General features: G+C 43.0%; 1 protein-coding gene across 1 annotated transcript in view; it reads right to left on the bottom strand.

Moving 5' to 3' along the window:
- ptprsb (protein tyrosine phosphatase receptor type Sb) overlaps positions 1-26,263 on the bottom strand; it is a 70,729-nt gene that overhangs the window by 17,082 nt on the left and 27,384 nt on the right. The window contains exons 6-23 of the mRNA XM_079285081.1: positions 20,422-20,532; positions 14,616-14,885; positions 13,646-14,025; positions 10,503-10,704; positions 9,104-9,240; positions 8,728-8,872; positions 6,474-6,791; positions 6,085-6,278; positions 5,926-5,952; positions 5,567-5,684; positions 4,640-5,302; positions 3,846-3,940; positions 3,013-3,266; positions 2,695-2,782; positions 2,298-2,516; positions 1,418-1,575; positions 542-553; positions 194-306 (exon numbers count right to left, since the gene is read on the bottom strand). Of these exons, the coding sequence (XP_079141207.1) occupies positions 194-306; positions 542-553; positions 1,418-1,575; positions 2,298-2,516; positions 2,695-2,782; positions 3,013-3,266; positions 3,846-3,940; positions 4,640-5,302; positions 5,567-5,684; positions 5,926-5,952; positions 6,085-6,278; positions 6,474-6,791; positions 8,728-8,872; positions 9,104-9,240; positions 10,503-10,704; positions 13,646-14,025; positions 14,616-14,885; positions 20,422-20,532 (3,504 nt within the window). The remainder of the gene's footprint in view (positions 1-193; positions 307-541; positions 554-1,417; positions 1,576-2,297; positions 2,517-2,694; positions 2,783-3,012; positions 3,267-3,845; positions 3,941-4,639; positions 5,303-5,566; positions 5,685-5,925; positions 5,953-6,084; positions 6,279-6,473; positions 6,792-8,727; positions 8,873-9,103; positions 9,241-10,502; positions 10,705-13,645; positions 14,026-14,615; positions 14,886-20,421; positions 20,533-26,263) is intronic.

The following is a 26,263-nucleotide window of genomic DNA, read 5'->3' as shown; positions in this document are numbered from 1 at the left end:
AAAAAAACCACTGACAGCTGCCGGGTTGGTTGTGGTGCGGAGGCGCATTTTCACAATCTTGTCTGCATGATCTTACCAAAATTAAAATTAGTCGCATGAATATTTCATCATCAAATGATGAGCAATCGGAAGTACACTCCAGTATCCAAATACAAAGTGTGTTTGGGTGCCTGTGTGGGTCCACGCTTCATACCGGGAGTCTGGAAGTTGATGCGTCTCATCTCCACAGGGTCGGTTGGGTGATGGGCCATCGTCTCTGCGTTGCTCAAAAGGCTCTTGGTTCCGGGTTCAGAGTCCTTGCGCTTGCTGCTCAAACACCAGTGAGTCAAAAGAACAATTAGCACATGCAAACAACCAGGGAGGAAAAAAAAACTAATTCAGTCGTGACGTGTCATTAGCATAGCTACTTAAATGGAGTAAATAGTGCATTAACAGATATGGTGTTTTACAGCTTTGTACAATGTTCTCTGGGCAGCATCTGGTATCATGTCATTGCTGTGGGTTAAAACGAACAAAGAGCTTGACATTGGTTTAATCTTACCTGTCAGGTTTGCTGCTTCCAGTGAAACAAGAGCAAGGGAAGGAATAATTAGAGGACGAAAAGGAAGGAAACGGACAGATTGTTAGAGAGGAAAATCTATATTTTGCATTAGTATTCAAAAGCTTGATGGCTTGCAGCAGATATCACAGGCGTACATAGCAGGGGCAGACTGTTTCATAGCTGTGGGGACGGGGGAACAAACTTCGTAATTGGAACAAATTTGATGAATATCAGGCTGAAAGTTGAGCATTTGTGGGAGGACAGTGGAACATTAAACAATCCCGGTACAAACAGTATAAGTGGGAGCTGCTGGCAGAATGTGAGCACAAGAGCATTCTAGACATAAACGTAATGCATCTTAAAAGAATGAGGCTGGAAAAATTCAATATTTTTCAAAAACTAACAAGTATTATCTGTGCAGCCGAAGACTGAAACAACCTATTCCTCTGTCAATAGAGCTGCATGGTTGTCCAAAAAATAAAAACACATCAATAAGCTACACGATTGGATACATTTTCCTTCATTGCCATGAACATGGACTCTGCAGTTAACTGTGAGTGAATCCCACATATGCCATACCGGTGTACTCAATAGAGCAACACATGTGCATTAATCCGTTGCTGAAAATATTCCCTAATAAATACAATATTTACTCCCATCTGTTTTAGTAAATTATTAAGCCTTTTTATAAACATGACATGGTTGGTGACCCATTTTAAAGATTTATATCATCAGTAGGATGAATAGTGGTTCGGGTTGACTCACTCAGGGACGCAAACAGCAACATCCAAACATATTGCGAGACAGTCTGAAGAATTATTGGTCTTTCCATGACAAATATCCTTTAAGAGTCATAATCAAAGCTGCCCCACTCACTTTTTGTAAAGGAGGATAGCAATGACGATGCAGATGATGAAGACGACAGCCAGGACAGGTCCAACCACCCATATCAGACCATCACCTGCGTCGAGGGGCTGGGGATCTGAATCCGGGGCAATCACGGGGTCTGTGTAGGGGCTGGCCACGTACATTTTCTGTCAACAAACACACAGTCAGCAAAACAAGACACTGGAAGCGTTCTTCTGTTTGTTTGTCTGTTTCAGAGATACCTGACTAAATCACAGCAGAACTGATTTACAACAGTCCAAAAGAGTGAATCCCACGGCTCTTTTACCAAGACTCAATAAAGTGTAATGTATGTCAACAAAGAGCTGCAGCATTGGATTGCATGAGATTGAAAGGGTGTTTCTGTAATTGTGTATATTAGATTATATGTGATCTGTCTTTGCATTTTAGAAAACACATGAAGAATGTACCTGAGCCTACTGACATTATATGTCTGGATAATTACAATAAACTGCCTTTCTTATTCGTTCTAAAGGACTTTTTAAGAGCCTCCTCTCATCGAAGTCTCCCTAGTAAAACCCATCTAAAAATAAATTAATCTTTCCCAATTCAAGTCATTTATTGACGTCTGATTCAATTCAAATGCGCATACGATCCAGTGCACTGCACAAAGCGTATATCACACACTGCCACAGTAGTACACTCACTCTTGATTAGCAGTGGTGATGGAAGTACGCAATGGTTATTGCCTTTTGCTTACACCACTTTGACTGATTTTATTGTTTTAGCAGCCAGGCCATATTGATTACAATGCATAGTGACAGCCTGCAGCAGAGAAGCACAGGCAGCGAGGAACGAGGGAGTTTATAAACACAGAAAGAAAAGAGAGGTGACACGGTGGCTTTTGTACCCCGGTTGTGGAGTTGAGCTCAGCCAGGATGAAGAAGACGCACTCCTGCCCCGCCTCTAGAGCTCGGTTCTCAAAGCCTCCGTAGTCCAGCTGGTCCCCCAGGGTGAAGAATGCCGGCAGGGTGGCAGGTGTGAACCGGGCGGTGATGTAAGCCCGCCGCAGGTCCACCTGCTTCTGCTGCCTAGAATCCTTCTGCTTTTGACTGATGTCTTTTAACAGCTGAGAGACGGAGAGAGGACAAAATGAGACGTTCCAATATCTATGACTCATGTTTAAACACTGATGTGGAATTATAAAGGGTAAGGTGTTCTTAGCAATTTGATTGTGTGTGTTCATAGGTCCTTTCCTTCTTCAAGGCACAAACATCAGTGGGTGCTGTCATTGTTGTGGTTCTCACCTCCTCAAGGTCCATTTCATCTGGGCTCTTGAGGTGTCTGATAACGCCGCGGGCTCTCCGCAGCGGAACCACAACAACATACACGTTCCTGCGGGAGCAGAGGACAAACAACATAACACCGGTTGCAGCGATACAACAGCAAACATGTAACCGTTTCCACCTTTCCTTGCCAACCTGTTGCACTACAGAGGAAGACTAACATCTTGTAAGTCAGGTAGTGTCATCATCATGCCACACACCTTTAGAGGACATCTGAGACGAGTACAACAAGTCTAAGAAAACCATGGAACAGGAACAACATCTAAACCTCCATCTTACTTGACAGGCGAGCGAGACTCCAGCGACGGCAGGACTATGGTGACTGTGGTCTCAGTGTCACGGGTGTGATCAATCTCAGGGCGGCGGATGGTGATTGGCGGGGAGGTCTTGGCGGAGATGCGGTGGCGAAGGCCTCCCATGTTTCCCTCTGGAGCGGTGATCTTAAAGTCGTAGCTGGTGTCAGGCTGAAGGTTTGGGATGACTGCCTTTCTCAGACGGGCGTCCACCTCCATCTTCTGTCGGTTATATTCCACCTGGAGGATGGGAGACGGGTAGTGAAGTTAGAACAATAAGTAAAAGGCAAATATGCTTCTTTATACACTGCATGCTGATAATATCCTATTGTACTTTAACGCGTTAACACCATGCCCCCTTTAGAGGGCAGTCGGCCTCAATTAAAACAAATTTTTATCATCATGTGATCCTGGAAATTAATTATTTTCTTCTTTGAAGTTTTCCGTGGTTAATTGCAATGTTGCACTGTCCCACTGCCCCACTTAACACCATATTTGAATGAGAGTTAGATGAGAAGCTTGATATCACTCATATGTCTGTGCGGTACATATGAAGCTACCACCAGCAGCTGGCTAACTTAGCTCACTCATCAATACATTGTATCTTGTTTGTTTAATCCATCCACCCAAAAAAACGGGTCAATTATTGAGCTGGTTTTTTTGATTTAGGTATTTACAGTAAAAGTTTTCATGAAATCCTACATAAAGCCCACATCCCACTTGGGTATTATAATCAAGCATCTGACAGATATTATTCAAAAAAATGATAGGCTAGGCATAGGTCACAACACATGTACATGCACCAGCCAGTGGACATACAGTAAAGCGATAGGGGTTGGTGCTCTCTGGAAACTCCCAGGTCAGGAGAACACTGGTCTTAGTGGCCAGATTGACTGAAAAATTCCTCGGCACATCTGGGAAACAAACAAACAGAAAAACAGAGTCACACGTGGCGACTCATTTCATTCAAATCAGCGGCTCCTCTGCTGTCCCTCTGCAAACCGGTAAAAAACAAACGTCAGTCAGATTTGTTACTGGGGGGGAAGAACACATGATGGTTGAGAGGATGGGCAGGTGATGAGGAGAGTGGATGTCAAGAGTAACAAGTACAGATAACAGACAGACCGGCTGCAGGAATCTGACATGCCACATTCACAGAGTGTAAGGGTGTGTTTGTTAGACTCAGAGTTCAGCATGTCAGCAAAGGCTTCGGAAAAGGTGGGAGTGGCGGTCTATCAGACAAAAAGAGCTTACCTGCAGATACGGCCCCCAGACGCTGGTTTTCCCTTGAATTCAGACTGCACTCTTACCTGCCGTATTAGATACTGTATATCCAAGTCCTGCGTTGACTTTTACCTGAAGGTTTGTGATAAGCAGTGCTCTTGAAGCAAACAGCCATTAACATTCAGCCTGCTTCCACTGGTGGTGAAGGGTAGGTGATGAAGGTATAAGTGAAAGAGTGGAGGAGATTGGGGGGGAGTAGTCGTGTTCCCCTAGACTCTGCAGTTGGCCCAGACTTCATATCGTTTCGTGGTTTAGAGTGAAATCCACAGTAAAGGGAGCGGAGATGTGAAGCTGAACCAGTGCTTAGAAGGTGCTGAGGCCAGCCCTACCTGTTTCAAAGGCCAGGGTTCGGCCCATCAGAGGTGAACTGAAGGGGCCTGGCCCTGCCTTGTTGTGGGCTCTTAGCTGCACCTCGTAGGCCGTGCTGTGATTGAGGCCCAGGATGGTGTAGCTGGACTCACTCGCTGGTAACGTGATCAGCCAAGGGGGAGCAGTGGGGGCTGGTACGGCTGACGGGCCGGGGTCGCTAGAGGGTTTAGGGCCCGCAGCCTCTTTGTAAGATATGGTGTACTCTGTGATGACACCGTTGCATTCCTCTGGGGCAGGGGGCAGCCAGGAGAACTGGAGGGAGCAGCAGGTGGCATTAACAAAGTCAGGATTTTTGGGGTATCCCAAGGGTGGGAAGATGGGAACTGTTATCTCCTGTTGCACTACGTCTCCGTAGCCCGCTCGGCTCTTCGCGGAGAGGACAAAGACGTAAGAGGAACCTTGGGAAAGGTTTCTGACAGTGAAGTTTTTCTCTTTATTTGTGAAATCCACTGTGGCGTCTAAAGAGGTATTCTTCAGGCCAAACTGTAGGCGGTAGCCCTGGATTACCACTGGGGCCCCTCGGCTATCAGAGCCTGACTCAGAGCACTCCACCGGAGGAGCCCACCGAACCACCACTGATGGACCAGATCCTGGACGCACCCAAAGTGAGGGGGGGCCGGGCACTGCAAACAACAGTGTAGGCAGCAGAAAATCAATCACAATGTATATATATATATATATATATATATATATATATATATATATATATATATATATATATATATATATATATATATATATATGTAAACATATGTCATGTAAATCTAAAGAATTAGAATTGATTTGGCTGTTTATTTACTGCTGGCTGATGCAGCTTACTGTAAGATAAATTCTTGAGTAAGTTACTAAATCCAGTGCACTGAACTGTATACTTGGCATATGCTTACCAACCCCCAGGGTCTGCACCAGTTTGGCTTTGCTATGCGCTCCATCCCCTTTGGTGGTGTACGCTGCCACAGAGATGGAGTACAACGTCTCTGCTTTCAGACCTCCTAAAATCAGCTCCTGTGGGGGAAAACACATAACAGCACCATGAAAATGCTGCTAACTCATTCCTTTTAATGTGAGATGTGACACAGATCTCTTGCTTTCCTTTCTTTACAGTGATGCATCAGTGAGGAATCATCAAAAAGTTACATCCAAGAGGCTAAGCAAATCTCAAGTGGTCAAACTCAATCAGGACTTCATAGCTGTCTCCGTGTAATGTGTTGGATGCGTTGTGCTGGGACGGCTAGTCTGCACTCACATATTGAGTTGAGTCACCCTCCTCCAGCTTATCCCAGAGATGAGACAGGCAGCCGAGACAGATGACACAAGGATTGAGTCAAAGGACAAAAAGGAGAGAGAGGGAGGATGTTTAATGCTAAAATAAATCTTTTGATCAAATATTTGGTTATGACATCACCTGAGACTCATCCAATAACAGGTCTTTGATCCGGGGAAGGTTTCGTGATTCACCGCTCTCTGCACGGCTGAAACGCACTTGGTACCCACGAACCTGGCCTTGCCGTAACCGCGGCAACACCGACCGCCAAGTGACTCGAAGTGCCGAGGAGTTGAGCGGCTGGACATCCGACTGACGAGGGGCTGCACCGGGAACTAATCACACACACACACACGCACACGCACACACACACACACACACACACACACACACACACACACACACACACACACACACACACACACACACACACAAATACAGAGTTAATTAAGCGACCAACAGTCTAGCCAGTAAATAATCAACTAAACAATCAATACAGTTTAAGTCTGATCTATGGCTCTCACTCTTACCGTCCTCATCAGTTCTGCAGATCACAACAGGGCTGTTGGGTCCGGTCCCCTCTGCAGTGAAGGCTGCCACGGTGATGTTGTACCAGCTCCATTTCTCCAGCCCCTGTAACACTGTCTGCCCCTGCTGGGCCGGGATAGGAAGCCCCTTCACCTCCTGGCCCTGCCCTCCACCTTCAGCCCCAGACACTCTCTGGTACCTCAGCTCATAACCTGCCAGTTCGCCATTCTGACCCTCCATTGGAGGCGGCTCCCAATTTACTCTCAGCGAGGTGGAGCTGGCACGCTCGCACGACACACCCTCGGGGGCAGCTGAGGGCTCTGATTGGACATGGGGCGAGGAGGGCAATTGGCAAAAAGTTTAGGGGAGACCCATTGGCCCAACAGCAAGAAAGGGGGGGGGGGGAGGATATACGCAAAAGGATAGGAGATAAGGATAAAAAAGGAAAGAATAAGAAACTAAACTGAAATGAAAGAGATAACGCCAGGACACACATGAGCGAGACACTAAAGGAGAGCAACCACATTATATAAAAGCATAATGTTAGACTCATGAAATAAACCTGAGACGAGAGTATTGACCCTGAGTGGACAACTTAATTACACCAGAGGAGAATGTGCATCCGATACCCGATGATTATATCTTATCCTCTAGCCGTGTACTAATGGCATAAAAGGATCCAAATTCATGAATGAAAAACAGATACAAGTCTTTCTTTCTAAAGCAGGGATGCACAGTTCAGTGCAGGAGCACAGACAAATATACACATTTCACAACACCAGCCCTCATGGTGGCATAATCCTTGAGTCGGGGATAATAGAGTGGTCTGAAGCGTTCTACTGCTGAATAGGCGAAGGTCCAGGGCTTCACAAAGGGAGGAAAATACAAACTATTACAGATCTCACACAGTGCTGGAAGGATTTAGGCGGCAGGTTAAAAATGAATTTTAAAAAAAGAACAAGGAGCCCGGGAGAGAAAGGCACTCAGATGGATGTTGAAAGTCAGGCTGGAATGAAGAATTGCAGACAACAAATTAATCAGAAGGATGGCTTGCATATTTACTGTCACAAACCAGCCAAGAATCACACACCTTCGTCACCATAGATCCCTGAACTGTCGGTATCACTTGGGAACATGGCTGAGGCGTCTGAGCTTGTGTGTGAGTGAATAGCATGTGTGTATGTGTGGGAGTGTAGCAGTCATAGCTGACAGGTTCAGGCATCTATCCACTCAGCCGTACAGCCACTGTTCTGTTGGCCTCGGGGGACAATCTAGATGTGCACCAAAGCTTGGCGATAACAAAGCGCACATAACCTCCCAGGGAAATGAATTATGCTGCATGAAATAGTCTGCTTATCTGGCACCTTCCCCTTTCTGAACCCCCCCCCCCCCCCTCTTTCTTTTTCTAAAAGTCTTTAGCACATTTTGTACTTGGTTCTAGAAAAGGATCTGATTGTGAATACACAGGAATCTTTGAGTCTGAGACAAAAACTTACCGTTAAAGCGCTACAGTAGAGCGCCATTCACTAAACTTGCTTTTTTCTTGACCACGACTACTTAATTGATTCTTTTCCTTGCACCATTTTCTCCATTATGTCTGCATTTTCGTCTTGTGTGCAGATATGAGTTGACTCGATAATGTCAGAGCAAAGTAGTAGAACTCAATTGACCGTTGTCGGCTATCAGTGATTGCGCAGAAAATGAAATAGCGAAAAAGGAGACAAGGAAGAGAATCAAAGTTCAGCGTGGACAAAATACAGACTGGCACTTACCTGTCAACACAGCAGGCCAACCACCATCCTTTAACGCTCCTCGCCACTGGCTGATAGCCAAAAAGTGGCGAGCATTTTCACCTTTTCAAAGACATTAGACACTGATAGAGTGGAAAAAGTGAAGAAAAGGAAGAATGAAACATGAATCGGTGCTCCGTCTCCATCTGTCACGACGTTGTGGTTGTGTAAGAAAGCGAGAGGCTGAGCGGAGGAAGAAAGGCACAGTCAAACATAGATGGATGGACGGGGGGTGGGGTCGGACAGATGGGTTGATAAATGAGATAGATGGAGACATGTGAAAATGGTTCCCAGGTTTTACCGGTTCAGGAGCTGATGTACTTTGACCTGTGTGTGTGTGTGTGTTTAGAGAACACGTTTTTGCATGAGATTTGGGTACAAGACTGAAACACAACACGATTTAAATTTGCGGCGTCTGTGAGTGCCTGCAGGTACAGAATGTGAACCCAGTCAAACTGAGACGTACTGGCTTGTGACGTCCTCTGCACCAGTTCGTTGGTGAAAGCTCCGATGCCTTTGTTTGAGATGGCGGCCAGGGAGAAGGAGTACTCTGTGTTCGCTTTGAGACGCTCCACTGTGTAAGAATTCCTCGGGCCGAAGGTCAGCTTCTCCTGCGAGAGAGAAGAAAGAAGAGGACACGACGAGAGGCGAAGTCAGGGGAGTGAGAAAGAAATCACGAAAGAGATGAGACTGCCACTAGCAGACACAGTGGCACTGGACACTGGGGTTAATCTTTTAAACATCCTACTATTGGCTGTCCTCTCATCCCTCTGTCTTGTTAAGAAATCCACCCAGCAGACAGGTTCATAAGAAGAGAGTAAGGGAAGAGTAAGAGGTCTTACCAAGCCGCCAAACTTGACAGGTTTGTAGAGCAGCTCATAGTTGACAATGCCCTCCTTTGTGTAAGCAGGTTCCCAGGTCAGCTCAATGCTGGTGTCTGCCACCTTTCCGACTTTAAACTTTCCTGGCTGGCCTGGGACTGAAGGAGACAAGACCAAAATGTCAGTCAGTCTTTATATCGAAACATTCTTGTGCATTTTTTTTTCTGAGTTAAAGGTCCTGAAAACCTCTTTACATAAACAGCATTTTACTGTGAAAGGATTCTACATTCATCTTATATTATCTTACAAAGTTGGAATGATACTGGTTATTCACATATGTAAAATATTTAGCAATTATCTATTCAAACTCACTTTTACTGGAAGGGCTTTTTCAAATTTGACCATCACTTTTTACTGAGTCAATTTTAATTACATTATACCTTGTGATTATTTTCCTTTTTAATTCATTGCATTTATTTTTTGAACATGTTTTATTATGCTAGTAGAATTCTTCAACACTATTTATATAACAATGGAAATGATCTTGCATCTTGTGGAAATGCCACAATCAAATCTGATGAAACAGGACTGTTTGGGAGCATTTGTTTTTGAGCGTTAAATTACATTATATAATATATAACATTTTATATAAATAATTTTTTCTAACTTTAACTTGTTAAGTCATAATTATTCAATGTTACAGAGAAATTACCAAGCTGGAAATTAATCCATTTTAACCTGACCTAATTTTTCAGGTGATATGAAGTCTTAGTGGAATTAAAAAATGATGTACTGACTCTCAATATCATAACATACTCCCATAAATCTCCAAAACACTTGTATTTTTATGCAGTTTTTATAGTATCTCATTCCTTTTGTGTGCTGGAAAACCGGGAGGCTTTCATGAGACATCTGATGGCGTAGCAGGAGCTCAGGCTCCGCAGAAATTTAAACCAATAACACCGTCAGAGTAATCATCTCTTTTTGTCCCTCCCATCACATAAAACCTGCGACTTCACAGCAGCTGTCACAGTGACATGAGCAGCACCGAGCTAATCCCTGTTTCCTTTTCAGAAGTCTCCGCAGTTCAATCCCAGCAGGTGGAATTTGTTCCTTCTGAAGAAGTCATATTTCCTGAGAGGTCAAGCTTATTTGCGTATATAGCCTGTGGTGGATTGCCTCAAAAACTTCAGATAAGACAAGATAAGACACTGGAATAAGCTCCTTAACTTTGTATACCTGCACACACACAAATAATGAGTCATTTGTGCTCTGTTGCACGTGCTCATCTGAAAAACAACCATTACTCGTGCACATGAATAAATGAAGATCACTACTTAGCTGTTATCCATACACCAGCATGCACAAACTTCTACCGATTGTTATATTTGTACACACACGCACATGCACACGCACTGACCTCCAGGCATGACTTTAACATGGACGGGGTCTGAGAAGGGTCCGTCCCCTACAGAGGTGAAGGCTAGGACCTGGATGGTGTAGGTCTTCGAGGTCACCAGGCTCTGAATGGTGGTGATCACGCTGTCCTGGACGTTGTGGATCTGCCACTCATTCATGGGCCGGGATGGGTCCATGGTGTAGTACACACGGTAGCCTTTCACCTACAACAGAGAAGCACAGAGCAAAGAAGGCTGCTCGATGAAGAGCCCGGTTTCTGGATTGGGACTGGACTGTAAGGTCACCAAGTACTGGGCTGTACTCGGTGACACACACACACACACACACACACACACCATGGTAATCCATAATGCCACCTTTCATACACAACCACAATTTATTCCAGCTAAGGTCATCATTTATGAATTATTTTCTACTTTAGTCCAGATGGTCCCGTGGATTTGTTGGTTCAGTGTTTACCGGAGGTCACTTTCACAAGGCGATGTCCTCACATCTGGAGCTGTTGTTCAGTTGACCCTGATAAACAAATCTCACTCCAACACCCGTTTTTAGACCAGCCCTCATATTGTAGAGCAGGGGTCTCAAACTCATTTCCACTCTGGGCCACATCAGCATCACGGTCGCCCTCAAAGGGCCGGTTGTAAATGTAAGACTGTGTAACTAACTTCTCCCTAACATATTGTTAAATAACTGTCTCTGCATTTGATTGTTGATTATTCAAGTGTAAAAATATTGTACATGCAGTTATATAAATGTAAAATGATATTTAAACACATTTCTGTTATTATAACATAAATCATTTTAATTTAGGGTTAAGAAACCCACATGACTATCAAAGATCAAACTATTAAAGAAAATAACAAAGACAAATATCAAACACAAGTTATTACAATAACTTTGTTCAAAGCTGTTTGTGTCACCTCTCTGCATCACTAATGTTCCTCCCTGTCGTCGTCCTGTGCATGGCAGCTACATCCAAGAGCTGCTCACTGAGAGTCAGGTCTGATGAACATTATAGATGCTCTGTGTCCGTGTTGTCTGTGCTTTCATCAACAGCTAATGAAGAAGACGAGTACCTGCTCGTCTCTTAGCTAGCTGTGTTGTTAGATTGCTGCTAGTTCATGAACTCGGTCTGCGATGGTGTTTCTTCACAAACTGACATTTGTAAAAGTCTGTATCTGGTCAGAGCTCTGCTCACATACCTTCAGCATGCACTGGGCTGTAGCTGTGTAAATATATTCTGCTGTGATTGCAGTCTGCCTTTTAATTCTTGGACAATTTGATGTTTTTCTTGGAGGCTAAATTTAGCTCCGTGTTTGGTGTCAAAATGCCGACGTCGTGAATTGTATCCTTCATCACCGACACGCCTCATAACACAGAAGACAGACACGTTTTTCTCCTTGAAGCACAAACATGTATTCGCTTTCTTTCATTACATTTTCTTCCCTCTGCATCAATTTTTCTCTTCGTGGACATTTTGGGATTATTTGTCGATCTTTTTCAAGCGTTGGAAAACCGCTTTTCGGGCTGTTGCCTCTCCTGTCCACCTGTTGTGATAGTTTTAATGTCGGTACACAGACAACATGCTATCTCATAATTTCAACTTTCTATCTCATAATTTCGACCATGGGGATACTTTTATTTTCAAGTCTAACTTTTAATTATTTTTTCTTTTTTTTGCTGGCGGATTCGCGGGCCACATAAAATGACGTGGCGGGCCGGATTCGGCCCGCGGGCCTTGAGTTTGACACGTGTGATGTAGAGCATACGATTTAATCACCTCCCCTAACCCTCCAGGGGGATTTGTTCATGGGTAGTTCAGAGTATATGTAATCCTGCTGCTATGCCATCACCCTCCACCTCTACCACCTCTCCTGCTATTACTCTTTAATATCTATAATCCCCGTAATCTATTCTGTCTTGCATTTTTATGAACCTACTGTATAGTTAGGTAGGCTAGAAAAGGAAATAAGCCTCAAGAGGGACTGCTCTTAACTCAGAGCGGGCAGTCCAATTACATTTTCTTTCTTTAGAGAGAGGGGAAAGTGGCAAGGGAGTTACAGGAGGGAAATCTCTGGCAAGACACAATCCCTGCAAAGGATATGAACCAGCACACTCAAACAGCTCCCAATGGTGACTTTTATTGAAGCCTGATCGTTTTAACCTCGTGTGGACCTTTGTGTCATTTTTAAATGTTGTCAGTCCGTAGCAAGTGATTCAGTTAGAATGTTACTTTTAATCAATCATTTGTTATATGTCCCCAAACAGCAATTGATGGCGTAAAGCAGAAAACACAAGAAGGACATAGGACAGAGTTTAGTTCAAGTTTGATGAAAAATGTAAAGAAATGGATGAATGGTTTTTGTATATGCACTGAATATTACATGTTTCCGAACAGACTTAAAGGGAAACACCACCCGAATGAAGAATTACAATATGTTATTTCCATGGCCTAGAACGTTCAATCAATATTTGTGAACATGAGCTACTCTCTCTCTCAAAGCCAGAAACCAGAGAATCAGTGTACCGGTATTCATTGTACCCGAAAAAAAGAAGGAAAAAAACGACAGGGAAAAGTGCAATGGACGCTCATTCAAGTCGATATTCCGAGTCAGAAACTCGGGCAGGATCCATCCAGTCCAAGTGCATTGACATAAACAAACCTGACATTACACAGCATGGTGGCACACTCAGTGAGCCGTGAGCAGAATTACCTCGTCAGTTTCTACTTCATGCAGTGTTTGGGATGTGAAACATGCTGTTACAACATCGTGATTGACATTTCCATTTCCATTCATCAGTCTTTGCGAGCATGCAATAGGTTACAACAATACTCCTGTCTCTGTTAACAGGGTCACCACGGAGTTTTAGGATGTATTAAATTCGATTGTTTTAAAATTTAAATTCACATTTCTTGAAAAGTTAGTATTTTTAATTATTTTCCGGCGTGTTTTCCCAAGCAGATGCAGTGGGACGCATGAAGATTGGACGTTGGAAATAGTCTTCTTTTGTTATACTGAATATTTGCTGCAGCCATTTCCCAATATATTTACAACGTTTTGCTGTTTGGCAGGAAAATAATAAAAGTAAAAGTGAAACGTATGTTTTCTTCTATTGATAACAAATCAACAAATTCGGTCCCACCTGCCCATTGGGTTCCTCCGGCTCCTCCCAGCGGACCATCACCGTGTTCTGAGATATAATGTGGGCCTGGACGTTTCGGGGAGGGCTGGCCGGGGCCTGCTCCCCTGTGCGGGCGTCCACACGTGTAGAGGGGGGGCCCTGGCCGATGCTGTTGAAGGCTGACACTCTGATCTCATACTCTGTGTTGGGGTACAGTCCCCCGACGCTGTAGCGGGTGGTGGTGATGCTGTCCACTGTCTCGTACTTGCTGTCCGGCCCTTTGGCTCTGTACTGGATGATGTAGTAGGAGACAGGGTCTGGGTTGCCGGAGTCCCAGGTGATGGTCACACTGGTGGCGGTGGTCTCTGTTACAATGGGTGTGCCGGGAGGCTTTGGCAAAGCTGGGGATTAGAGAGAGGGGAGAGGAAGACAATCACATTACTTACTATGTACAATTTATTGTTTTTTTTGTCCATTCAGTACATGTAGTACTTGTACATTCATTCATATTGTACATTGTTGCATCGATTTGTACATATCACAGTGACATCTCTTCTATTCTGTATACTTTGTAAACATCTAGATACATTGCGCACTACTAAGATGCTAGACTGCAATATGTTGTACAAGTACTCACTTTGTGCAATGACAATAAAGTTGAATCGAATTGAATTACAATTTTGAGGATACACTGTTTACATGACAGTACATTCATTCGGTAGCTGTTTCTGTTCAAGGATGCTGTATTCAATGGCTTAATGATGAACGCACAATAATGAGGCTGCCATAATCATATTTAATAAGTAGAATTATTTGTTAAAGTATGGTACCAATGAGCTTGACAGCTGTCAAATGTAACATTATCATCCTAGAAATTTAGAGTATCAAATTCTCCTGACATGCACATATTTTAATAAATGTAGAGGAAACCCAATCAAACTGGATTCACCCTTCAATAAAGCAACAACTGAGGAATTTGAGCATCTCTTACTCTTTACCAAGACCTGAGCGGTGGCCTCAATGATGCCCAGGCTGCTCATGGCCACACAGGTGTAGTTTGCGGACTCCCGGACACTGTTGAGCTCCAGCACGTTCCGTCCAATCGGCATTTCATCCTCTGGGGTCAGGTCCTCGCTGCCCAGCATCCACTTGACGTAGGGCATGGGCGAACCCACGGCCACACAGGTGATGTTGATGCTCCCTCCTGGCATGATCTCATGGTTGGAAGGGAGGATGGAGAAACGAGGGGGCACACGGCGCACTGGGAAAGGAGGAGAGTCGGGGAAGGAAGCAAGGGGGGTGGGGGTTGAGGAGTAAGGTGGGGGTCGAGAAAAGTCGGGAAGGGATTGAGGAGGAGAAAGGGTGGAGAAAAAGAAGGAAGGGGGAGGAGGAGTGAGGGAGAGAGAATCCGAGAGAAAGAAAGAGAGGACGAGCCAGGCAGAGAGCAAGATTGAGATTGGGAGAGAAAGTGAGGTCAAGAGAGATAAAAAAGAAAGAAAAAGAGAGAGGAGAGAGAGGAGAGGTAACAGGAAGGGGGGAGAATGAACTTCAGGGTTTTTACAGAAAATTACAAAGGGATATTTCAAGTTTAGTCCCAATTACTTTATGGTATTGATGATTCCAACAGAAAGACACAAATCTTGTGTTGAGCTCAACCATTCAGTGAGCTGCCTACTCAAAATAATATAGTGACAAACTCTTGAGTATCATTTGAACCAGGACATGACAGCTACAGTCAGTTTCTCTTCTTAGTGAAAAAAAACGAATGTTTTTCTTATTGGCTATCATTCATTTAAGCAGATAAATAAGACTTTCTGATTCAGGTTTTTTTATTACAGTTGTACTATTATTACATTTCCCCCTCCAAGCAATGACTAATCATGTTAAACTTTACCAGAAACGTCAGTGAGAAACTTTACTTCATTGAGATTTCTGAGCCTTGCGGTGCTTCTGCATTCGCTGGGCTCTTTTTTGAGAGCTAGTATGCATCATAGGGGCCGATCAATAGGCCCTGTCAGCTATTTGTGTCCCCACAAGAAATACAAGTAAAGTGGCAAGTTATATCCAATGCTGGATCCGGAGGCGCTTGGTTGACTATATATTAGGGAGAGATGCATCGAGAAACTGAACTCATAGGTCACTTGCATGCCTGGGCGACTCAAGAGGGATAAAATGGTGGAGAAACACAAAGAAGAGAACGAAGAACTGAAGAGAGGGAGACAGAGAGAAGCGAGACAAGAGCAGAGACACCGGAGAGATAGACAGAGGGAGAGAGGAAGTTAAGAGAGACAGAGAGAGAGACAGAGAGGGACAGAAAGAGAGAGAGACAGAGAGAGAGACAGAGAGGGACAGAAAGAGAGAGAGAGACAAACAGACAGACAGACAGAGAGCGAGAGAGAGGAGAGACAGAAAGAAAAAGGCAGCTCTGCTTCTCTTCCAGACAATGACAGGCAATGCAGCAAAGGACAGCCACATTGTACAACAAGATACTGTACAATACATAGGATTCATAACTGATACAGTGTGTAGTCAAATGAATTGGAAATGCAGACAGGAGTGGATCGAGGGTTCTACTGGGTGTTGTGGCAAATTACAGAGTGATCATTGGACACATTAAGTAAAGAACATCAAGACAGCATGAAAGAGGCAGAACGGGAAAGAACGAGTGCGAGCAAAAAGAGAGATATGTGAGGTAGTATGTGCATGTTTATAAGTTAACAAACTTATGTACATGTGTCTGTCGCTCCTACACATCAGGTTGCAGACAGAATGCAGAAGAAGAAGAGAAAAAAAGGGGAAGGGAGAGGAGGGGAAAAGACAGGGAAGTGGGGATAAAGAGAGAATTAGAAGAGGGTTTTAGGGGAAGGAGGGAAAAGGGGGGAAGAAGAGAGGAGCGAGGAAGAAAAAAACACATGGATCTATTTAAAAACACGACTATATACCAGAGTCAGGCCCATTCAGAAAGTAGGTGCTTCCAAAGTAAGATAAAAGACTAGTAGAGATCAGATGTTGAAGGAACAGAAGAAGAAGAGGATACCCCAGGGTCACAAGACAGGAAACAGAAAGAGACAGAGAGAGTAACGGACAAACATCTCTGCACGAGAGAATGAGAGGGAAGGCAGACAGAGAGCAGAAACATTGTCCTAAAACTAAACACTAGGAAGCTCATATGTATAATACAACGTGAACATGAGAAGCAGCAAATGTTCTAAAAGTGTGCCAAAAGACTTAACATAAAAATATAATAAAATAAAACGTTACAGCAGCAAAACAATGCGTTTTTTTTTTTTAGATGACTTGGAAATCCAGCAGTAATTGTAATATATATAAAAATGAAATAAAGATAAATAAATAACTTTGGGTAAATTGTCTGCATAACCTCCACTCCTTAATGTGTAACACCATTACTTGGAATCTTCATGGGCCACATCCCCCCTACTCAAAGAATCTAGAGACAATTGGATAGAAGTTAACATTTTTGCATGATTTCAACAAATTGAAAAAAAAAAAAAAAGTTGCCGTGACGTCACTGTCATTTCATAAATAACGATTAAAGTGCAATGCATTTGGAATACTTGGAAGATACCCAGAATTGGACACAGAAGTTGAAGACAAGAAAGAGACAAAGAGACAAAAACAGGTAGATCTGTTAGAAAACAGACATGATTAGGCAGGCACCTCCTCATCTGAGCATGCTGGAGACAGACAGACTGCACCAATGACAGCGGCATGCACAAGACAAACACAGCAGGTGCAATGCAGCATCACGCAACACCATATCACTTTCATTCCTTCAGTTATGTTATACCTATCAATGTGGCAAAAAATAAAACAACAACTAAAAAGACAATTTAGCTTATGGATTAGTTTGGTCATATGAGCAACGACAGGATGAAGGTGGAGACTCAAGATGTTCGTTTAGTAATCTGAAACATGGACTCGGCAGTATTTCTACGAGGAATCCACTGCAGACACATCGCCGAGTAAAAAAGTGAGCTCATAACAAGGACTAATCCTTCATATGCTCACAGACCCTCTAGCTTTAAGTTAATCAAGCCGGGCCACATGACTGCCCTCCATTTCTATACAGTTTGTGAGAGCCAGGATCTTCAATCTTTATTAGCGGGATATCATTAGTCCCGTCCTCTGCAGGGAGTCTGGAGGCTACAGGCTGGGGGGACCTTGGCACAGCCATAAGGATTACCGCGGCGTCTCAGCACGGCTTCATACCCGTTCAGCTCCGTCACTGAGCTGACATTTACGCTGCACCATCCAGTCAGTTTCAAGGGCACTGCTGTTATTATCCACTGTAATAAGAGGGAATCATTAATATCCCCTCCATATCTAAACATGTGAATGGATATGATTCATTTCAAATGTCAAAAGATAGAGGCGTAGCGGAGTGTTTGGGGACGATAGCAACAGCCGGAGATACAGCGCAGGCTGTAATACAGTGGAGTTAAACACGTAAAGTTTAGTGTTACTATGAATCTAGAAGATGTGCAGGATTCAGAGCCTTTACTTAAGTAAATGCCACACTGTAAAAATACTCAATTATCGGTAAAAGTCCTGCATGTCTTAAAAACTACGTAACTATTTTAATGAAATACTTAAATTGAAATTGTTTCATGAACTTTTGTCAGAAGTGGCGATTACGAGCTAAAGTAAAATGTTGAGCACTGACTCAGTAATGTCAGTGAGATAGCAATATCTAGCTAATGTGTGCTAAAGCTAGCTGACATTAGCCGCCAAAAGCCACTGGTTACACCAGGACAAGGTAGCGCTGCAGCATTAACGAGAGACTTTAATTGAGAAAGGGCTGATTTCATTGCTGAACTTAAAATTTGAAAGAGAAGAATTTGTTATTTCATTGCTTTCGAAACGTTATCGATGTGAAGTATCTAAAGTAAAAGCACTCGAATGCCAAATGAAAGGACCCAGTGAGGCTATTGCTAATTATTATAATATTGTATAATAATTACTGATGCATTCATGTAAAAGTATAATTTCACCGTTGTAATTGGATGAGGTGGCGCTAATTTGAAATATCTAAGTAACGTTGTGTAGACTAATCTATAACAATACATCATCATTTATAAGGTCATCCTATTCTTTGTATGTAAAATGTAAATTAGTGAAGTAACCTGTAACTGATAAATAAATACAATGGAGTAAAAAACACAACATTCCAAGTATTCCAACAAGCATTATTGTCAAGTAAAGCACAAGTATCTCAGATCTGTTTTTAAGTACAGCGCTTGAGTGAATCTATTTTGTCGTTTCCAAACCCAGGTGATGTGATGTTTCTCCATCTCGAGTTCATGGCATGAATCCGGCCAAATAACTGATGTTTCCTCCTATAAACCTGCACATCACATGAAGCATCACCACAGAAGGGCATCTGCAAGCGTGACTGCGAGTGCAAGATTTTCAACCCAAATGCAACAAAAGTGCAGCACCGGAGCAGATGTGAGGACATGAGAGCTGAGACACAACCGTACACAAATGAGGGTACAAAAGAAGAAGAACAAAAGAGAGACAGTAGCAAGACATGGCAGGACAGCACGTTCAATAATACAATCCGAGCACATCAATAGGCCTGAACACACACACACACACACACACTGAGCCATGCTCTTGTGGCAGTCCGTCAGTCAACAGACATGCAAGCGGTGCTCCTTTCTCTTTCTCGCTCACTCCTTTCCATGCAAACATCGCTTCTTTTTAATCTTCCAATTCTTGGGTCTCCATGACAACAAGATCATACCATGCAGAAAACATTGATCGGGGAGTGAAGGCAATACCGAGGGTTTCTGCACACAAGGCCTCACAATGCAGTCAATGCACTCTGCTGCGTAGGCAGACCGCTTCATCATCGTAGCAGCTTTTGAGAAATCAACTCTCTTCATATGTGGAGACAATATCATTTAACTTCAAATCTACACCGGTGTCCTTTAAACGCTTTTTTTTTTTTTTTCCTTTTTTGTTTCTCTCTGTTTCAATAAGTGAAGCTTTCTGAAACAAAGGAGTAACAAAAGAAAAGAAAGAGCACACCAACCTTCTCGAAGCTCTGAGGGATGAGAGGGGGTTGATGCAGAACACAATGACGTGAGGGGGGGTGGGGGGGAGGAGAGAGAGAACGGGGAAACACAGAGAGAATAAAAACGGCCAGCGCAAAGCCACTCACTCCACTGCATCACACACACACACACACTCACCAACACGCACACATCGCATACACACTCCTACGATATCCCACTTAACAGAGAATCTACAACTTGTAAATCTCAACATTGGTCGTGGTCTTTCAGCCATAAGCCAGTGATACATCAGCACAATTATGTGCAGAATTATGGCATTAATATAAACAAGTCAAACAAACTAAACTATACCCTGATTGTCTCCAATTCCATTCAAACTGCCAATCAAATCTGTGCATCTTTTGTGAAACATTTTTGCTCTTAATCTGCCTCTCCTACAGAAGCCGTTTTAGTAAACAGATCAGTGACGTTTCATGCAGTTAAACCAAGGTGCGTTCCCAACTGCATGTTCAATTTGATGCCACTGTGGAGGCTCGCACCGAGGTTTAAGGTAGACTTGTTAAGGGTGATTGTGAGAAATACCAAACAACAGGGTCAACATGTATTGTAGACAATGGATGAGTTAGTAATACTTATTTAAAAGCACAGAAATAAAAGAAGACTCTATTTATATACCAAGAGCGACTTAATCATAGGGATTTCTGTGTGTTTGTCTGTGCGTGTGTGTGCACGTGCGTTTCTGGGTTCAGGTCCTACCTCGCACATACAGGTTGGCGGGGGAGGAGTAGCGCACGCCTTGAGAGTTGGTGGCCACACACTCATACTTTCCTTGGTCCGTTTCCTCGCTGTTCTCAATCTGTAGCGCTCCTGCAAGACAAATAGTGTGATTGAGAGACAGAGCGAGAGAGAGAGAGAGAGAGAGAGAGCGAGAGAGGAATAAAGATGTTCAGTCGAGTTTGTAGAAAATGTTTCCGCTGCTATCAGTCTTTCTTTGCTTCATCTCCTCTTCACCCTGGGCTGTTTGTCTGTTATATTTGGACCCTAGGGCATCCTCACTTCTATTGCTTCAACATCCAATAAAGTCAGCTTTGATGTTGTATCTGTGAGGCAGCGTCTGAATGGGCCGTGCTCTCATAGACCAGCAGTTGGATTTTTTAGAGAACCATGTATTTTCTCTTTCCGTGCTCGGCAACACAGAAAAAAACCCAACTGAAATTCCTTCCAAAAAGTTTGGAAGTCAAAAGCAAGTCTCAAAATGACATTTTAAAAACTTCGATGACACTTGAAGGACCTTTTGTTGTATTCCTCTCCTACAGCAGGCTCACTGCTGCTATGAAGAAAGAAGTTTCTATCTTGGAAAGCTTTAACCCACGGCAACAAACTGACAACGCTCTTTATCTCCTCAACTTGTTTATTTTACTTGCTCAATTATTATCCTCCTATTCGGATCCCATCGTCGTAAACAGTGTCTCCCTAAACGCGCTATAATTACACACTGTTCCTCAGGTATTCTTTTGTTCCACAGGGTGCTATTCTTACTTTTTTTTGGGTTATTTTTTTTGCTAACGGCCTTTTGAATTACCAGCAGTGACTTGTTTTTGCTCTTTCAGCCTGCTCTGTCACATTCATCTCATCTGAAACTCACTTTGACATGGTGCCTAAGGAGGAAGCACAAAACCATGGATTACACTCTGCTGCAGGAAGAGATGAAAGACACAATTCAAAACGCACACGACACACACACACGCACACACACACACACAAAGCCCAGTGTTTTTTGTATCAGATCGTCTGTGAGAGTGATAAAAGGGAACTGGCTCGTGAGAGATGTATGGAGATATATCGAGAAACAGAAGATGTGTGCTCTGACCTTTCACATACACACATAGATACACGGTGGTAAAAGAAGTTACAAATACTTACAAAAAGTCCTGCTTTCTAAAGAAAGTACAGACGTATTACAAGAAAAATGTACATTAAATGAGAATGAATAATCCTTTTCAGAATGTAACATTATTTTACATACATTATATATTATTAATGATTATTATTATACAGGATTTGTTGCCTTTCTTAGTTTTGGTCAGGCAAAATAAGATAGTAAATTATAACGAGTTGCAGCCCTTAAGAAAGCAGAAGTCCCTCAAAATGAAATCTAATACTTCAGCTAATGTACTTACTATTTCACTGCAGACACATGGTGTGTTAATATCCTGATGGCGAAAAAAGCTTTTAATTATTAAATCTTAAAAACACAGCCAGTGAAGCACTAAAAGGTTCCACGGGGGAAAAACACTGTGTGTGTGTGTGTGTGTGTGTGTGTGTGCGTGCGTGCGTGCGTGTGTGCATGCATGCGGTTGACAGTCTACCACAATTTACACAATAGCTGATCAGTATATGCAGAAGTCTAAACAACACGCTTTTGGATTCTCAGAGGAGGGAATGTTTGACTTATTAAACACAACGAGGGCACGACTGTGTGCCTGAGTGTGTTCAGTGAGCCGAGGCCCTGCTAGCTGAAGCTGTCATCCATTTGCTTCTGTCTTCTGCAGCTACATGAAAGGAAACCAGCTCGTGCCCTCCTCTTCCTCTCTATTTTTTCATCTCTCATTTCCTCGCGGTACGGGGCAGAGTTGGGAGATAAACAGGAATAAATGATCTGCTCTACAAGCCGAGCCTCCTCTACAGAAATAGGTGGAGAAGGAGAAGCGAGGGAAAGACAGAGCGGAGGAGAGATGGAGCTGGACAGGTGGAGCTTTGCAAACAAGAACTCATCTGACAGCTGGAAGCAGCTCGTATGGCTAACCATCAGCACGAATTTGTAAATGGGCGATTTAAATCTTCTTTTATGCAAAACGTGTTGTTACCATACTTGAAAAAAGACAGGCGTTGAGTATATATGCGCGTTTAAAGGCCACCACAGCTATACATAAACAAAGAACGTAGACAGATAAACATAAAGACAGTCAGTGTGGAAAAGCGGGACAAAAAGCTGTAAAAAGGGAAAAAGAGAGATAAGAGAGAAGAAGAGAGAGCACTTTGTTTGTAAGTCTGGAAGCTGCTGACGGACCCAGAATGAGATGTGACTTCAGAAAATTCAGCTGATGTGAAATTGCGGAAGGTGTATAATGTCCGCTGGGCTGAGACTCAGCCGGTCAGATGACAACAGATACGGCTAACCCGATATCTCTGCCAGAACATCTAGGTCAAACAGATCACCTGGACTCCCGTCTCCCACGAGGTGAGACATTAACTTTAACTTGGATGGAACATTTACCAACAATCAAGACAGACGGACGCTGTTTTTACCACAACTCAGTTGAAAAGCAAAGCGTTGGGAGGTAAACACAAACACATTAAAGACAAGACAAGACATTTAAAGCAAGTTAGCTGATGAGTATAGAGTGTCATTCATATTGACCTGAAACAATTAGTCTGGGCAGAAAAGTAAAAATCTGCAACAATTTTGTGATTAACCGGTTAATTATTTAAGTCTTTTTTTTTTTTTAAGCAAATTGACAAATATTCACAGGTTCTGACTCTTCAAAAGTGATTATTTGCTGGTGTTTTAGTCTTAGACCGGCATTCTTCATCATTTCCTTACAGTTTACAGACCGAAGCAATAATCAGCAGATTCATTTATAATGAAAATAATCATGAGTTGTTATATAGATTATTTGCAGGTATATTTGTGCCCTAATTAATTTCACAAACGGACATTGAGTTAAGTTATTTTTTACAAGACAGCAAAACAAACCACAGCATTTTGCAGACTCCACATTTTCTGTCAGTCTAGAAACATGATCTATGAAAGGATTTGTCTCTTTCTATCGCGCCATTTTAAGAAATCCTTTAAAAAAAATCCAGAATCTTCACCAACAACTACTCCTTTGTTTCCATGGCCGGTGTCCTAATTTCATGTCATTGTTTGTCTGTTAATCAGCAGCTCAAATGTTGCACAGGCAACACTTTGAGATAAGCGAGCCTGCCTTCAATAACAACAGTCGTGACTAGTTTTGAGGGGTGCCTGAACAAATGTATTTTCGTGGTTCGTCCAAAATATCGCTGTTTTACTGTAATTTAAAGAAACTAAATGGTGTCTTTCTGTTTTAATCATTTCCTTTTTGCTTTAGGTAAAAGTGACCAAAAACGTTACCATAACCACAACCTTTGATCAGATCACAGTTCTCGGTCAACACAGGTCCATCCATCACCCCAGCAGTCAACCTCGAGGGCATTACTGCACACCAGCTGTTAGCGTGTAGGTCTACGAAGGTCGTTGAGCGCTGAGGTAAACTCTCCAGATCTCAGTCCCATATGTCAGAGATAGACAGATAGCGTGTCGTGGTTCTCCTCACGCGCATCTCAACTGGTGCAGCAGATGGCATGGAAAAATGGATGGATGCCTTGGCTGAGGTATAAAGATGTCAGGAAAAGTGCAGCTCTACACTGTGCCATATGTTTTGAAACCGGACGGCGTGTGTGTGCAGGCTTCATGTGGGTCGATGGCCACCGTTTGGACAGTTACCTGCATTGGCAGGACACCCCAGGTGATGGATACTTATGGGCTGTGAAATGGCTTGGAGTCGTCTTTTTGTGGGATTCGAGTGCAGTCATTCTCAATATCATTTTTCATCCTCACCCAAATGGGCCATAAAAATATTTCCAGGACCAAACAAGAGAAAGAGAAACGAAAAGAGACAGAGAGAAAACAATAACTGTGTCCCAAAACAGATCCCTGGATGCGGCCCAACAAGACCTGGCAGCCGTCCACTAAATCAGAGGCGATGTTTGGAAGGTGCCCCCATTAAACAGATTTTAAAGGAGCGTTTCATCCATAACACATCTCGGTGCTACTTTGTGTGATTTCCTCCAAATCATTGCGCTGCATTGTTTGGTTCATTATACAGCGCATTTTGTTGTTCAGCTTTGCAATGCTTTAGGTGATTTGAAATCATATTAAGCCCTGAAGTGAATCTAACTGTGCCATTTGTCTTGCTCCGTGGCCTCATGTTCTGTGCCGGTGAATCAGCGTCATGTCTCTGTGTGACACCCTCCCAGAGCAGACCAGGTGGAACTTATTATGATAGATACCGTATATACCAATGATATTACTGCACTTACTTAGAGAGAAAACAGTGAAAAAGAACATTGTTTTAAGATGCACAGAGACATTTTTTTGTTAGCTCCAAGGCCACCAACTCTTTCTCATAAATTATAAGAAGAAAATGGAGAAACATTTGCATCGTGTTAATCATAATTATGGATCACTACTGGACACACTGCAGCTTTAGAAGTTTGTCTCACCTGCATCCATGCAGTAGCAAGACAGGCTGGTGGCTATATTCCACCGACACCCACTGCAGAGCATTTTACACAGAAGCAATTCCACTTTCGGTACCCTGTAAATCACGATGGTGAGTATCCATTTTTAGTACACAGTGGGTGACTGGAAATCATATGTGGCATAGGAGCTAAAACTGGTCTCAGCACAGAAAACGGCCGACTCGCAAACACAATTGTCCGTCCATTAAACGCCTCCCCCCCAATCATATCAGCATACATTATCATAGCAACCGTGAATAGACACGGCAGGCGTGCCACCCACGTTGATGCGGTGTAGTAACAGCCAGTCTCTCTTTTGGTTTCTTTTTTCATTAAAAACAAAAGCACAAGAACAAAATTGTAAAAAAAATGGACTGAACAGTGTGTTTGCTAAAGAAGGCTGCGAACATTGGCATGTTCGGTAAACTGCCTACAGTAAGTCTATAAACATCGAAACAATTTGATCTTACGTTTTTATATTTCGATCTGATATCGCTGCCTTACAAAGCAATGCTGAACCTTTATTTTCATGTCTTCTACAGTTTATCATATTGTATGTATCCATCAATTGCATATTTAAGAATCTTTCATGTGTGTCTAGCTTTGAGTAAGGCAGATACAGGGTTTCAAACTCACTCACAGAGCTGTAGCCAGTGATGGAAGAGGTACTCGGATCCTTTACTGAAGTAAAATAAGTACATACTACTGTCATGGTCTTGGGTTTTTGTTTAGCCTGTTTCCTGCTTTATTTTGAAGTTAACTCCTCATGTTTCATGTTTGGTTTTACTTCCTGTCTTTGTGAGTGTTCTCACCTTTTGGGTTCTCTGCCCTGTCCTGATCAGTATCACTTGTCCCTCATTAGTCCTCCACTCACCTCATCTCCTGCTCACCTGTTCTCAGTTCCACGGTTAGTCAGTCACTATTCATACCCCCTCAGTTCCTTTGTTGGTTTGTATTTTGTGCTGTCAGGAGGTTTCCCTTGCCTGTATCTGCTAGCTGCCTGCTCCCTGCACTGTCACAACTACAGTGTAAAACAAATACTCAGTTACAAGTAAAAGTCCAGCATTCAAACTCTTATTTTAGTAAAAGTACAAAAGTCTGAGCATCAAAATACACTTCAAGTACCAAAAGTAAAAAGGATCATTATACACAATGGCCCATTTCAGAATCATATATATTAAATCAATGGATTATAATTATTGATATGAATCACTAATGCAGCTGGTAAAGGCTGGGGCTACTTCATACTGCTGGGTAATAATATATTACGTTA

The sequence above is a fragment of the Melanostigma gelatinosum genome (assembly GCF_949748355.1).
Source record: "Melanostigma gelatinosum genome assembly, chromosome: 15".
In the NCBI taxonomy this organism is placed as follows: domain Eukaryota; kingdom Metazoa; phylum Chordata; class Actinopteri; order Perciformes; family Zoarcidae; genus Melanostigma; species Melanostigma gelatinosum.
The sequence above is the reverse complement of the archived record's forward strand: the minus strand, read 5'-3'. Positions and strand labels throughout refer to the sequence as shown.